At 44.8% G+C, this 12750-nt stretch overlaps 1 protein-coding gene across 1 annotated transcript; it reads right to left on the bottom strand.

Moving 5' to 3' along the window:
• Positions 1-1135: 1135 nt before the first annotated feature.
• On the bottom strand, positions 1136-10306 carry LOC133082655 (mitochondrial import inner membrane translocase subunit Tim8 A-like). Its single transcript, XM_061179322.1, has 2 exons — positions 10223-10306; positions 1136-1441 (listed from the first exon to the last, which is right to left on the bottom strand). The coding sequence occupies exons 1-2, from the start codon at positions 10304-10306 to the stop codon at positions 1136-1138; spliced, it is 390 nt and encodes a 129-aa protein (XP_061035305.1).
• Positions 10307-12750: the final 2444 nt, after the last annotated feature.

Here is a 12750-nt window from a genome sequence, read left to right on the forward strand (position 1 = left end):
CAGTCTTTCTGGTTGAGCTTCCTGTTTTGAACAATTATCTTGGATCAAGGACAAGGAACCAGACAGATGGACATGGACGAAGGAGGCAGGGGCTGCATGTTTTTCAGGGGGATGCTTGCTTTACCTCCGCCCTCTTTCAGTGCCTCTAGCATGTTTGTTTGTTTGTTTTGTCTTGTAGAAGCTTTTATTTCAGTGATTAAAAGAACACAGTAAACGGAAACTATACTGATTTACATTAGGCATGCACCTCTATCTGAAACTGCTGTTAGTTTTTGACTGGCCTAAATCTTTATAACTTATTTTTTCATTTAGGCACATCTTTAAATTTTGGGGGCCCTGATATACAGGGTAAGGTAACTTCTTCCTTGTGGCAGTTTAGTATGAGAATTATGTTCGCTGGCTAGATTCCTTTAACTAAAGGCCTCTAGACTCTCAGGCTACCTGTACTAGCTCGAGACTGTATAGATAGTCTGTATATAGATACTTTATATATACTATATATGTGTATATATATATACAAATAGATATATCTACTTTATATAGATATTTAAGTGAATCACAGTATAAAGGAGGGAGATAATCTAGAAAGGTGAAATGTACTGTATGAATACTCCATACATTTTTTTTTCCAGTACTGATAATCAAACACTAGATAAGGAGGCCTACAGTCAAGTACCAAATTACTCTTTCCCCCGCTGCTGCCCTTTTGAGAGACAAAAAGATGTATATCGATCTCTCCAGAAATCTGAAAGGAATCCACACAAATAACAGATTATCACCTATGTGGTCCTACTACCAAATTATAGAGCAGTTCCACTACTAAAATTATAGGAAGCAGTTACTGGGACTAAGAAAAACATCGTCCTACATACAGTAATACACATCTAGTAGAGTTTTCCATTCGTCTGTCAATTGTTTTCCCAAGATTAGTGTTAAAAAACACAACCCCAAACACATTTGACCCTCAAACCCACACACACACAAAAATCGGTCTTTGTTCATTCTCAGATGACAGGATGTCCCAAGAGTGACAAAGGTGGGAGCCGATCCCCCCCATAGCCTTTTCTTCAACCGTCCCATCAACTGTTCTTCATTTCTTGAACTACCTCCCTTTTCCAAAGAGGTAATGCTGAGGTCAGTCAGAAAGGCTTCCTGAGAAGACTGGCTTGGATTTCTGGGTCTGTTCCAGTCGATTCAAGATGAATTGGCTTGTATCAATGAAGCGCTCAATGCAGTTCACAAAACAGCCCTCAGCCCGACTGTCCAACTTTGGCCCAGGCTTGTCCACGCACTTTCCCCAACGAAGTTCCGTCATCTGGTGCACCAGCTGCTGGAAGCGCTGCTTCTGAGTCTCTACCTCGATGAAATGCTGCAGCTGCGGGTCAACCGAGCCCAAACCTGCTGCGGAGGAAGACGAGGAGGGATCCACCCCAGCGCCGACCTGGGTCGCCAACTCGCCGACCTCCACGTCGCCTCTAGCAGTTTTATTCAGTATTTAATTTCATGAAGTCTTTGTTTCCGCTTCTTGCCCAAGACAAAAGTGGAGTATTTCAAGGACAGATCAAACTGAGGAGCTATTCTAAATGCCCAATAAGGAGGAGATTGGGTTGGCGGCGCTGAGCTCTAAGTGGTATTTATTCCCAGAGAAACTCACAATTAGAAACAGAGAGATGGCAACGGTGAGAAAACTGCCCAGACTGGAAGGACTTTTTATGAGAGCTAGCACATAAAAGCCTCAGCAGAAACCTCTAACCTAGAACTCTCTAGTGGAACCAGAAATTTCCTTTAAACAAATGACTTGCTTACCTACAGCTCAGAACAACATGGCAGTTTCTTCACGGGGTGTGCTTTAAAAATATATATAGACTCATGGAAAAATCCACTTTTAATAAGTTTTCCGACGGTCCTCAGACAGCTGGTTCTAAAATAAGCAATTGTATTAATAACACAACCTTACCAAAATTGCACATCTATCTTCCAGCTGTTCTGTCTGGCAATTGTAGGTGTTCTGTGTTCATGCGATGCATATGTGTGTGTGCGTGTGTGTGTGTGTGTGTGTGTGTGTGTGTGTGTGTAATAGTTATTCATAGCATCTCTTTTCCCCTCTTTTAACATTTTTTTCCTTGGCTAAGGCAAGTGAAAAATCAAAGTTAAACATGTTCTCTGCTGTGTCCCTTCTGAGTGGACCCCGAGAACTTGATCAAGTTTGTCATATGCCAAAGATTTCTAATCTCACTTCCCGCTTCAACTCATGCTTTTCCTCATGCTTTTCCAAACCCTGCTGTCAGCTCTCTAGGAAATTTAAGAAATGAAATTAATTTAAATTGGCTTTAAGTAGACACGATGTAGCATTAGGGAGAAGTGTTTACAGAAGTCAGCAGGAATTGGTGAGTGGGAAACACTTTGTTTAAACAGAATGCTCATTTGTATGCAATTAGTTGGTGTGATTTTTTTTTTTTCCCAGTTACGTAAATGTTAAGCAGAAAATCCTTTTGGTGAACGTCTTAATTTGTTTGGGCTGCTATCACAAAAATACCAGAGACTGGGGGGCTTAAACCACAGATATTTATTTCTCATGGTGCTGGAGGCTGGATGTGCAAGGTTCTGCCAAGGGCAGATTTAGTGTCTGGTGAGGACTCTTCCTGGTTCATAGATGGACGTCTTCTCTCTGTGTCCTCACCTGGTGGGAGGGGTGAGGGAGCTCTCTGGGGTCTCTTTTATAAGGACAGTAAACCCATCCATGGGGGCTCCACCCTCATGACCTCGTCACCTCCCAAAGGCCCCACCTCCTGACACCATCACCTTGGAGGATGGGGTTTCAACATATAAATTTTGGGAGGATACACATATTCAATCCATAAATGCGAAGAATGTTTTAAAATATTCACCTTCATTCCTTGGAACACGCACCGTATTTTCTCAATCTAATGATGACATGAGCTATAAAATAAACTAGTGATTTGAAAGGAAAGGACTTATTTGAAAAAACAATCCACCATGGATCACATGTCCATTTCTTTTTGAAAGACGTTTTGATTTCAGTAATATTGAGATAAAGAGAGTGCCAGAGAATTAAGGACACAGAATAGTATGTTGATCATAATTTAACATTATTCTTCTTATTTGAAGGGGGTGGGAGCCGCCAGGATTGTCATCATGTAGGTGACCTCTCAGGGTAGAGCCCTGAGGCTGTAAGACCAGACCCGTGTGGGTTTATGTTTGCACTGGTCATGCCTGTCCTCTGGCAATTGCTTCTTTCCCTGTGACCGTGTACCTAAGTTCAGGTAACTTGTGCCTGATGGGCTTGGTGTCCTGGTGGGAGACTGGGATTCATAGTCATCATCTTCATGGAGGTGGCAGGCTATGAGTGACAATTAAGGTATCACCCTAAAAAGCTATGCTTGGTACCCACGATGCCCACATCAGAGAGCTCTGTGTACAGCCTCCTGCAGTGCACCCTGGGGACACTGGAAGGGACATATACATCTCAAGGATTCTCCAGTAAAAACCACCTCCAGAGCCTGTTAAATTGGTTACATTCATATTTTCCCATCAAAAGAGTCCAACGCACATGTGATGCTGTGAATGGAATGTGTGTCCTTCATATGTAGAAGCCGTGACCCTCAGTGGGATGATGTTAGGAGGTAGAGCCTTTGGGAGGTGGTTGGGTTTTGATGAGGTCATGAGTGTGGGGACCCCATGATGGAATCAGCATCCTTATAAGAAGAGGAAGAGATCAGAGCTCTCTCTTCATCGTGTGAGGACACATAGAGAGGGTGGCCGCCTGCAAGCCAGGAAGAGAAAAGAACATCACCAGGAACTAATGTGCCCACGCTGTGATCTCAGACTCCCAGCCTCCAGGACTGTGGGAAATAAGGGTGTTGTTTAAGCCACCCTGTCTGTGGCATGTTGTTATTGGCAGCCTCAGTGGACAAACACAAAGTGAGAAAGACACGTAAATGCATTGATGTGAAGTTTCAGCTGGAGAGGAGACTTCAAAATCATTCAGTGTTATTTTCCTGGAGCTGCTGTGATATATGACCACAAACCAGGGGCTTAAAACACTGCATATTCATTCTCACTTAGTCCTGGGGACCAGACGTCTGAGGTCAAGGTGCCCCAGGGCTGAGCTCCCTCCAGAGGCTCCAGGGAGGGTCCTTCCTGCCTCTTCCAGCTTCTGGGGGCTCCAGGCGTCCCTGGGCTTGTGGTCGCGTCCCTCCCGTCTCTGTCTCTGTCTTCATGTGGCTTCTCCTCTGTGTCTGTGTCTCTCCTCTTCCGTCTCTTAGAAGGACTCTGTCATTGGATTTAGGGTCCATCTGGATAATCCAGGGTAATGTATTAAACATCTTGAGATGTTTAATCACATCTGCAAAGACTTTGCCATATAAGGTCACATTCACAGGTTACAGGATTAGAATGTGAGCATTTGGGGGTTATTATTCAGCTGGTCACACCCACCTTCTGGTTCCTATAGGCTCCGTCCTTTAGGGATTCCTGGGAAAATTCAGCCCCATCTCTCATGCCCTCCATCAGCTCCAGACCCCGCAGGTCAGCAAGCTGCTCATGTCTTTACCAGGGACCCTTTGTCTTTTAAACTCTGGGGAACTACATCATCCATGGCTACTGTCTCTTCGACCTCTTGTGTGTTTAACCCCAAGTAGCTCTACCTGCCTTCTGTCATGAATTGGAACCACGGCCCGAGGGAGGACTCGATATTTGACAGTGGTTAACTGGTTCCTGGAGCTTTCGGGACCCACGGCAGTGTCTGAACTGGAGCTGCCTCGATGGTCCACATGGCATCATACCTCCAGCTCCAAAATGGTCAGCTCTCGGCGTGAACCCCAAATGTGCCACTTCCCAGCTATGAGAGCATGGGCAAATTACCATGCCACGTCTCACTTTCTCCATCTCTGAAAGAGGGATAATCATTCTGCCAAGTACAGTTATTGAGTGGCTTCCAATAAATAATAAAAGGGAAGATCTCTGGAATTTAGTCGGCACGTACGTTTAGGGGACCCACTGCAGCCCAGGCACATGTCAGTCAGATTCAGGGACTCGGGTATCATCGTTTCCAGGACACACACGTTTGCAACAGCACTGGTCACGGTAGCTAAAATGTGGAAGCAAGTCCATCGATGAATGATTAGATAAACAGGATGGGATATATCTAAACAGTGGGATATGACTCAGCCATGAAAAGGAAGGACATTCTGACACCTGCTACAATGTGGATGAACCCCGAGGACATGATGCTCAGTGGAATAAGCCAGACAGGAAAGGATAACTCCTGTAGAATTCCACTCACCACTCATCATTCAGGTGATTCCTGAATTCACCAGAAGTAGGAGGGTGGTGCTAAGGGGTCGGGGAGGGGGATGGAGATTTAAGATGCAATGGGCACAGAGTTTCAGTCTGACAATGATAAAGTTCTGGAGAAAGATGGTGGGGATGGTGGCATGTGAATGGACTTAATGCCACTAAACTGTGCACTTAAAAAAGGCGAAGGTGGTAAATTGTATGTTGTGTTGTTTTATCACAGTTAAAAATTACCAGGGGGGGAAAAGCATGCATTCCAGGAGACGGAGAAAGATAACAAAAGTGGAACCTAGTGCATCCATGAGACAACCCAGGCACTGTTGAGAATTCTTAAGGGCATCAAACAGGGAAAGTGACCAGTGGTCGGGGGTAGTGGTGGGGTGGGGTATGCCTAGGAAAGCACACTGGTGTTGAGACAGCGTAGGGGGGTGGTGTCGAGGGCAGGCAGGCTCTGGGCGGGGCAGAGCCCCAGGGCCATTGCGGAGACATGGAGCTCATTTTAAGGGAGATTTGGGGACTGTGCCTGACGTTGATTTGTGCAGCTTTGGGGGCATTTTCCAAAACACTTGTCATTCCTTTTCTTTCTAACAGGGCAAGCCTGGGCCACGTCCCACAGATTGGCAAAACTGGGTCATGAGAGGTGGTTCCCTGATCGGCAGGTAGGGTTTTGTTTAAGGTAAAACCAGCTTACATCTGGGGCATGGTCCTCACAATTGGACGTGTCCTTTCTATACGATTGAATACGTAGGACATAGGACATGGTTGCCTTAAACATTAATTTGTATTCCTTCTGCAGGCTGGGATGGGGAGAGGAAAAAAGTGTGGACCTGAAGTATTTGGAGCAGAATGTGCATTTAATAAAAGAGAATCGTCCTGGACTATCTCTTCAGCGAGGGGAGAGCGGGGAGGTGGGCGTGTGTCCACGTGTGGTGGTGAGTCACCATGATGCGTGTGTGCAGAAGTGTTCCCGGAGCACAGCCCCATTTATTCAATTAAGGTGGCAGGTGAAGCTCGCAGGAATAAAGGATCATTTTTTATGCTGTTTACACATTAGGGGGTCTCCGGGGACTACTTACACGGGGGTTATAAATGCATCAGGCACGGCGTATAACCTCAGATGATTGGAGTGTTTCTGAGCAGACGTGGGTTAATTGATTTCTAATGGAATATTCACGGGCACTTGGGCTGGGAGCCTTGCCCGCCACCCTCGCCAAGTACAGGGAGGCCGTGTTGCAGAGATCAGGAAATTAAATCAAACACGCCTTTCCTACAGATTATTCAATTCTTTGTTTTTATGGCAAGGACCGTGGCTGAGGGGGTCCTTGGGATCCAGCCCTTTTGTGGGCTATAACATACGTCCCTGTGTTTCCAAACATGCTCTGAAATTTCCAGGTAGATATCCAAGTATTCCTCTTTCACACAAGTAGGCAATTTTATGGAATTAAAACATGGTGAAACGTCTAAATAGAACTCACCTGGAAAAAGAATTCAGATTATTTATTGTATTTTCCTGTCTTGGAGTTTCCCGATGGTTGAAGTGGGTGACAAGGATACATCCAATTCACATTTCCTTGGGCCAGCTGATGATGTCAATATTTTCTTCTACCAAGCCTTTCTATTGATGATAATTACGGCATAACACTTATTTGTACATTTCTAGCTATTGTCTCATTGCCACCTACAATGCTGCACAGGAGTCACATTGCCAGAAAATACACGGTGGGAGAAAAAGGGAAGACAGGTTGAATTAGCCAGGGTACTCCTGGGAAACAGAGCCAACAGAACTTGCCTATGTATCTATCTGTCTGTCTATCTGTCATCTATGTGTCTATGTATCTATCTCTCTATGTATCTATGTATCTATCTATCTATCTTTTATCTATCTCTCATCTATCTATCTGCTGTTTATCTGTCTGTATCTATAGCCTAGAGAGATGGAAAGAGATTATTATAAAGAAGTGACTCACATGATTGTGAGGGCTGGAAGTCCAAAATCTCTGGGGTAGTCCCTCAGGCTGGAGACCCAGGGAAGAGCCTATGTTGTAGCTGACATCTGAAGGCCGTCTGTGCAGAATTTCCTCTTGCTCTAGGATATCAATGTTTTTGTTCCAGTAATGCCGTCAACTGATTAGACAAGGCCCACCCACATTATGGAGAGCAATCTGTGTTACTCAAAGTCCACCAATTTAAATGTGAATCTCATCCTGAAACACCCTCACAGACACATCCACAGTAATGTTTGACCACACTTCTGGGCACCAAGGCGCAGCCAAGTAGACATATAAAATTAACCATCACATAAGAGGATTCCATCGTTACAGAAACAGCAAAGTTGACTCTGTTAGCCAATATTCTAAAGCAGATCCTTAGGATCATAAAGAGGAATACATTAGGATGTTTTGCAGCTTTGTTAAGCAGGAAAGATTTGTCCCTGGTAATTAATCAGATGTTCCCTGTGGAAAAGTCCTTTAAGGCGGTGTTATCCCTATTGGCTAAATTTTCTGTGATGCTTCAGGAATGCCTGAGTATCTGTTCATTGGGATATTCACACCCTCCACCCCATCCCTGCCTCTGTCCCTCTTGGGGATAAGTGGGTGGCCCCTGGGACCCAGCTCAGCTACCCCATGTTGTGTGCACAGCTCGCTGAGGTCCAAGGAGGACAGAGGTCCCAGTGACTTGAGCCATGGTTCATTTCTAGGTTCTGCAGAATTGGCTTACAATGACTGGACAGAGGGCTCTTCTGCCATGGATTAAAGATTTCTCCCCTCCTCTCTGGATGGACTGAGGGCTCCTTCACCATGGACTAGGGACTCCTCCCTGGCAGAGATTCTGTTCTGCTTTCCTCTAATGAACTCCTTACCTTTGGGGCTTTCATTTCTCTATAAATAGACAAAATAAAAAGGTGGTGGAGGAGTACACACCCAGTTCTGCTTTCTGAAATGAGCGCACTTTTATCCAGATCTCCTCCTGGTACATCTGTCCAGCCCTGGCTCTTCGCTGGAGCCCAGTAACTGCTCACGGAAAGACATAGCAACCACAAGATGCAGGCACTTGTGGCCACATGGCCGGTGAGTTTGCGGAACTGAGTCTCTCCTGTAGCTGTGTCTGCTGCGTTTTCACTGCTCTCCAATTCTTTCTCTGTCTTTATGAACCATGCTACTTACGAGAGGACACAGAGTTTGTGTTTTATTCTATTTCTTTTCTCCCTGCCGTGCCCAGGATGTGTTCTAGATATAGTCTGGTTGCAAACGAAGAATAAAGTTATCCTATAGCGGGAGCTACTTCTGGTTCCCTTGTTGAATTTCCTTTCTGAATCTGTTGCTTCTGGGTAAGTCACTGCATTCTTCATCTTCTTCTTCTTATTCATACCTTGCACGATATTTCAGTTTGGGAAATGACCAGATTTCCCCCAGCGGTTCCATGGTTTCTAAGTACCAGTGAAAGTGGTGCCTAAACAATCTGAAATTCTCACTTTGTCTGTGGTGAGCTAAAAAAAAAAAAATGCTTCTGTCAGATGAATTACATTTCCCTCAAAATACTCATGGGTCTAAAAATGAAGGAAAACACATTTTAAAAAGTAGGCTTTGCCAAGACCAAAATATTTGAAAAAAATTGTTGAATACTTTTTTTTTTTTTTGCTAAACCCCTAGCATCACCTGATGTCACTGCTTCTCTCTGCCAGGTCTGTGTGCTTCTGGCCAACAAAATCACGGGAGCCCATTTTCACACATCTGCTGTGGATGTCAGGTCCCTTCTCATGGGGAAACGGGTGCTCAAAATACCATTGCTTAAAGGTTTATGCATTTTAAAATTTGCAGTGAGTTTTGGAGAAACAGGCAAGAGGAATAAGACACCACATCTGGGCGTCCAGCTGAGATCTCAAACCCAGAAAGTCAACCTCTGGGATGTCTACGATGTCACCTGCATCCAGGGACGTCAGATGGATGCCGTGATGAACTGCAGAACTCACCTGGGGCTGAAGATGGGAAAATGCATGGTTACACCCTTATGGAATCTTAATCTGAAAATAGGGCTGATGAATCTATAAGTGCCTCGAACCATCTTGGTGTTAAAGGGCAGATTGAACCTCCTGTGGCCAAAAAAAAACCCAAACAAAAACCTTTCTTACCTGACCCCAGTGACATGCATCATTGAAATCGAACCTGGATCACATTGAAAATTTTTACTGATGACTCTTTGGTTTTAAGAAGGCTGATAAAATTTGGGATGGGTCTTGTCTAATCGTTGCTATGTCGTATTTTTCTCTTTATTCCACAAACTCTTTTCAACCAGTTGGCTTCTTTGGACCAAATAGACTGGAGCACTAAATATTTTGACTGCAATTTAATGTTATTTGGAAATACGGTGAATTATACCTTTTTTTCCCCCCCACCCATTGGAGGAGCAGGGAATTGCTAAGACACCACAGTTAGTGGTATTTTTTCTGCAGTGATGTTTTTCTTTACATTCCAGGAACAGTTCTTTCTGGGAAGGGATTGGTGTCAGTGGCCAACATGATCTTTTTAATATTAGCTTCTGAGTGGCAGCACGGGACATGGCCAAAGGCCCCTTGGTTCCCAAACCAGCGTCTATCTCGTAAACAGAATCCTGAAGCCTTAGAGAGATGCTTGATGGTCCTGTTATGATGCTGAGGGAGAAAAAAAAAAAAAAAAAAAGCAACGCAGATGAGGTAAGAAAAACAAAACTCTGACCTGGCTTTCCTCGAGGACATTTTGGACCAGTGCAATTAGCCAGCGGCCCAAGAGCATTTACGTGTCCAAAGGAATAGTCTTCCCCGTCACCCCACCCGCCCCCCGGCTGCTTTTCTTTTCCTTCGCGGCTATTAAGGAGTTAGACCTCTTAACCGCTTTAACAGAACACTGAGGACGAAAACTTGGATGTTTACCAAGCCGGCAATCACGAGGCAGTCAGGCGTCCACACCATCACCATTTGAAGCAGCGCATAACAAGCATCATCAACCCAGTACATCGCTGCCTCTGGACCGCTTATTTATCACCAGGTCAGGATGAGTGAAATCCCATCATGGTTATCCGTCAGCTTGGAAGTGGGCCTAACAGCTCTCTGCACGGAGTGGACATCACGGCCGTGGAAAATGTAATGTCTGCCGTCATCTCCGCAGAGAAATATTTTCCTTTCAAATTGTGGGAAAGCAATTTGGATCCTAATGGAGCTGGCGTGATGGGGGATGTTTGAAAACAACGTAATTATCGTCTTTAAGAGCCGGGAGCCCATGCTCGCTCGCGTGTATGAATGAAAAATCAATTCTATTTTTTTTTTTTTTTTTTTCTGGTTGATGGTCTCTGCTGACATAAATTCTAAAGGGAAACAAGAGAGTTTTCAGATCAGCGTATGGCTGGAGTTGCAGCAGACACACGCCGCTTGGGGGAATACTGGTCTTTGTCTAGATAAAGCCTGAGTTTTGGGGGGAATCACCGTTTTCCCCAGCAGAGCGAACCTTGGGAGAGCTGGTGTGGGTTCCCTGTGAATTGTGCAGCCCTGCCGGGGCCTCACGATTCACGGGGTTTCAGCATAATCTCATGTCACCTGCAGCACGTGGTGGCAGTTACTCTGAACTGGAGCAGGGAGGTGCCAGATCAGCCTTCCCGGAGGAAGGCAGCAAGTCGTGGCCTTGAGGTGGACGGCAAACAACCCACGTGGCAAAGAACCCCCTCTGAGGTCACACGTGTGTGTGTTCAGGGGAGTCCTGTGTGCGAGGTAATATGTTTATGCCCCTTGTTATAAATTGGATCATTTCGTTTCTAAGCAAAGATGTACACAGTCTTCTTCATTGGAAAAAGTGACCAAATACCACTGAGTTGCGTCGATAAAGGTGACCAAAGACCTCTGAGTTGCATAAATAAAAATGATCAAATACCACCGAGTTGCATGGATAAAAATGACCAGATACGTCTAAGTTGCATAAATAAAAGTGATCAAATACCACTGAGTTGCATGGATAAAAATGACCAGATACCTCTAAGTTGCATAAATAAAAATGATCAAATACCACCGAGCCGCATAAATAAAAACATCCAAAGACCTCTGAGTTGTATAGATAAAAATGTCCAAATACCTCTGAGTTTCTTAAATAAAAATTATCAATTTATGCTAATGTATAGCACAGGGAACTATATGCAGTCTCCCGTAATAAACCATAATGGAAAAGGATCTGAAAAAGTATAGATATATGTATGTATAACTGAATCATTTTGCTGTACACCAGAAACTAACACATTGTAAATCAACCATACTTCAATTTAAAAAATTATCAAATACCACTGAGTTGCATGGATGAAAATGTCCAAGTACCTCTGAGTTGCATGGATATGGTGTTTTATCCTGTTCTGTCTTGCAGTGCTGATTCTATAGCATGAAATTAGTCTCACATAAGTTACATATATATATATGTATATGTATATATATATATATGTGTGTGTGTGTATGTATCTATATAGCTTCTCTCTTCCTTTTAAAAAGTTGAGGTGACATTTCCATAGTGGGAAATTAACCGTTTCAAAGTAACAATTCAGGGGCATTTAGCACATTCACAATGTCGTGTAAGCAGCACCTCTATCTGGTTCTAAAACATTTCCATCCCCCCAAAAGGAAACCCCGTCCTCGTGAGCAGTCACTGCCCCCTCCCAGCCCCTGGCACCACAAACCTACTTTATGTCTCTGGATTGGCCTGTTCTGGACGTTTCCTATCAACGGAATCACACACTGTGTGTCCTCCTGTGCCTGCTTCTCTCACTGAGCATCGTGTGTTCAAGGTCCATCCACGTGGTAGCCTGTGTCAGAGCTTCACTCCTTTTCATGGCTGCATAATATTCCACTGTGTGCATGGACCCCATTCACCTGTTGATGGGCATTGGGCTGGTTCTTCCTTTTCTCACCATCTCTTCATACCCCAAATGTCTCTGGCCACCTCTTCCTGGACACTCCAGAGCAAGAAAGTTGGGGGCATCTTGAGAAAATTCAAGGATGTTTACGCCTGGCCCAGGAGGCTGTTTGGCCGTGAAAAACCCAGAGCCATAAAACATCTCAGGCACATTCAATATACTGTCCCACCTATTTCCTTTTAGGTCCCCGAACGTCCACGTGACGTGAGGGCTCACACTCTCCCTCTGATTCAAGCAGCCCCTTCTAACATCTGGCCGGCACAGGGCAGCCAGTTCTGCACAGAGGGCGCAATGCAACTTACCGGGGGCAGACATTCTGGGGGCTCCGATGCAGACCCTTCACCGTGACCCCGGAAGGTCTGAACGGAGGAACCCTAAAGAAGTGTCTGGTCGGGGGTGACTGTGACCCGTCTTTCAAAATCACAGGGCCCAGGAGTCAGTCTGACTTATTTAGCAAAATGGAGCTCTCTTCTTGTGACCTCCTAACGAGTAAGATGAGGGCATCCCGTGTGT

The sequence above is a fragment of the Eubalaena glacialis genome, chromosome X, assembly GCF_028564815.1.
Source record: "Eubalaena glacialis isolate mEubGla1 chromosome X, mEubGla1.1.hap2.+ XY, whole genome shotgun sequence".
In the NCBI taxonomy this organism is placed as follows: Eukaryota; Metazoa; Chordata; class Mammalia; order Artiodactyla; family Balaenidae; genus Eubalaena; species Eubalaena glacialis.

Excerpts from the sequence above, each read along its gene's own strand:
- LOC133082655 (XM_061179322.1), bottom strand. The coding sequence starts at position 10,306 with ATGTACTGGGTTGATGATGCTTGTTATGCGCTGCTTCAAATGGTGATG. Across the intron at positions 1,442-10,222 it reads GCCTCGTGATTGCCGGCTTG|GTCGGCGCTGGGGTGGATCC; the intron begins GTAAACATCCAA and ends TTGGCGACCCAG.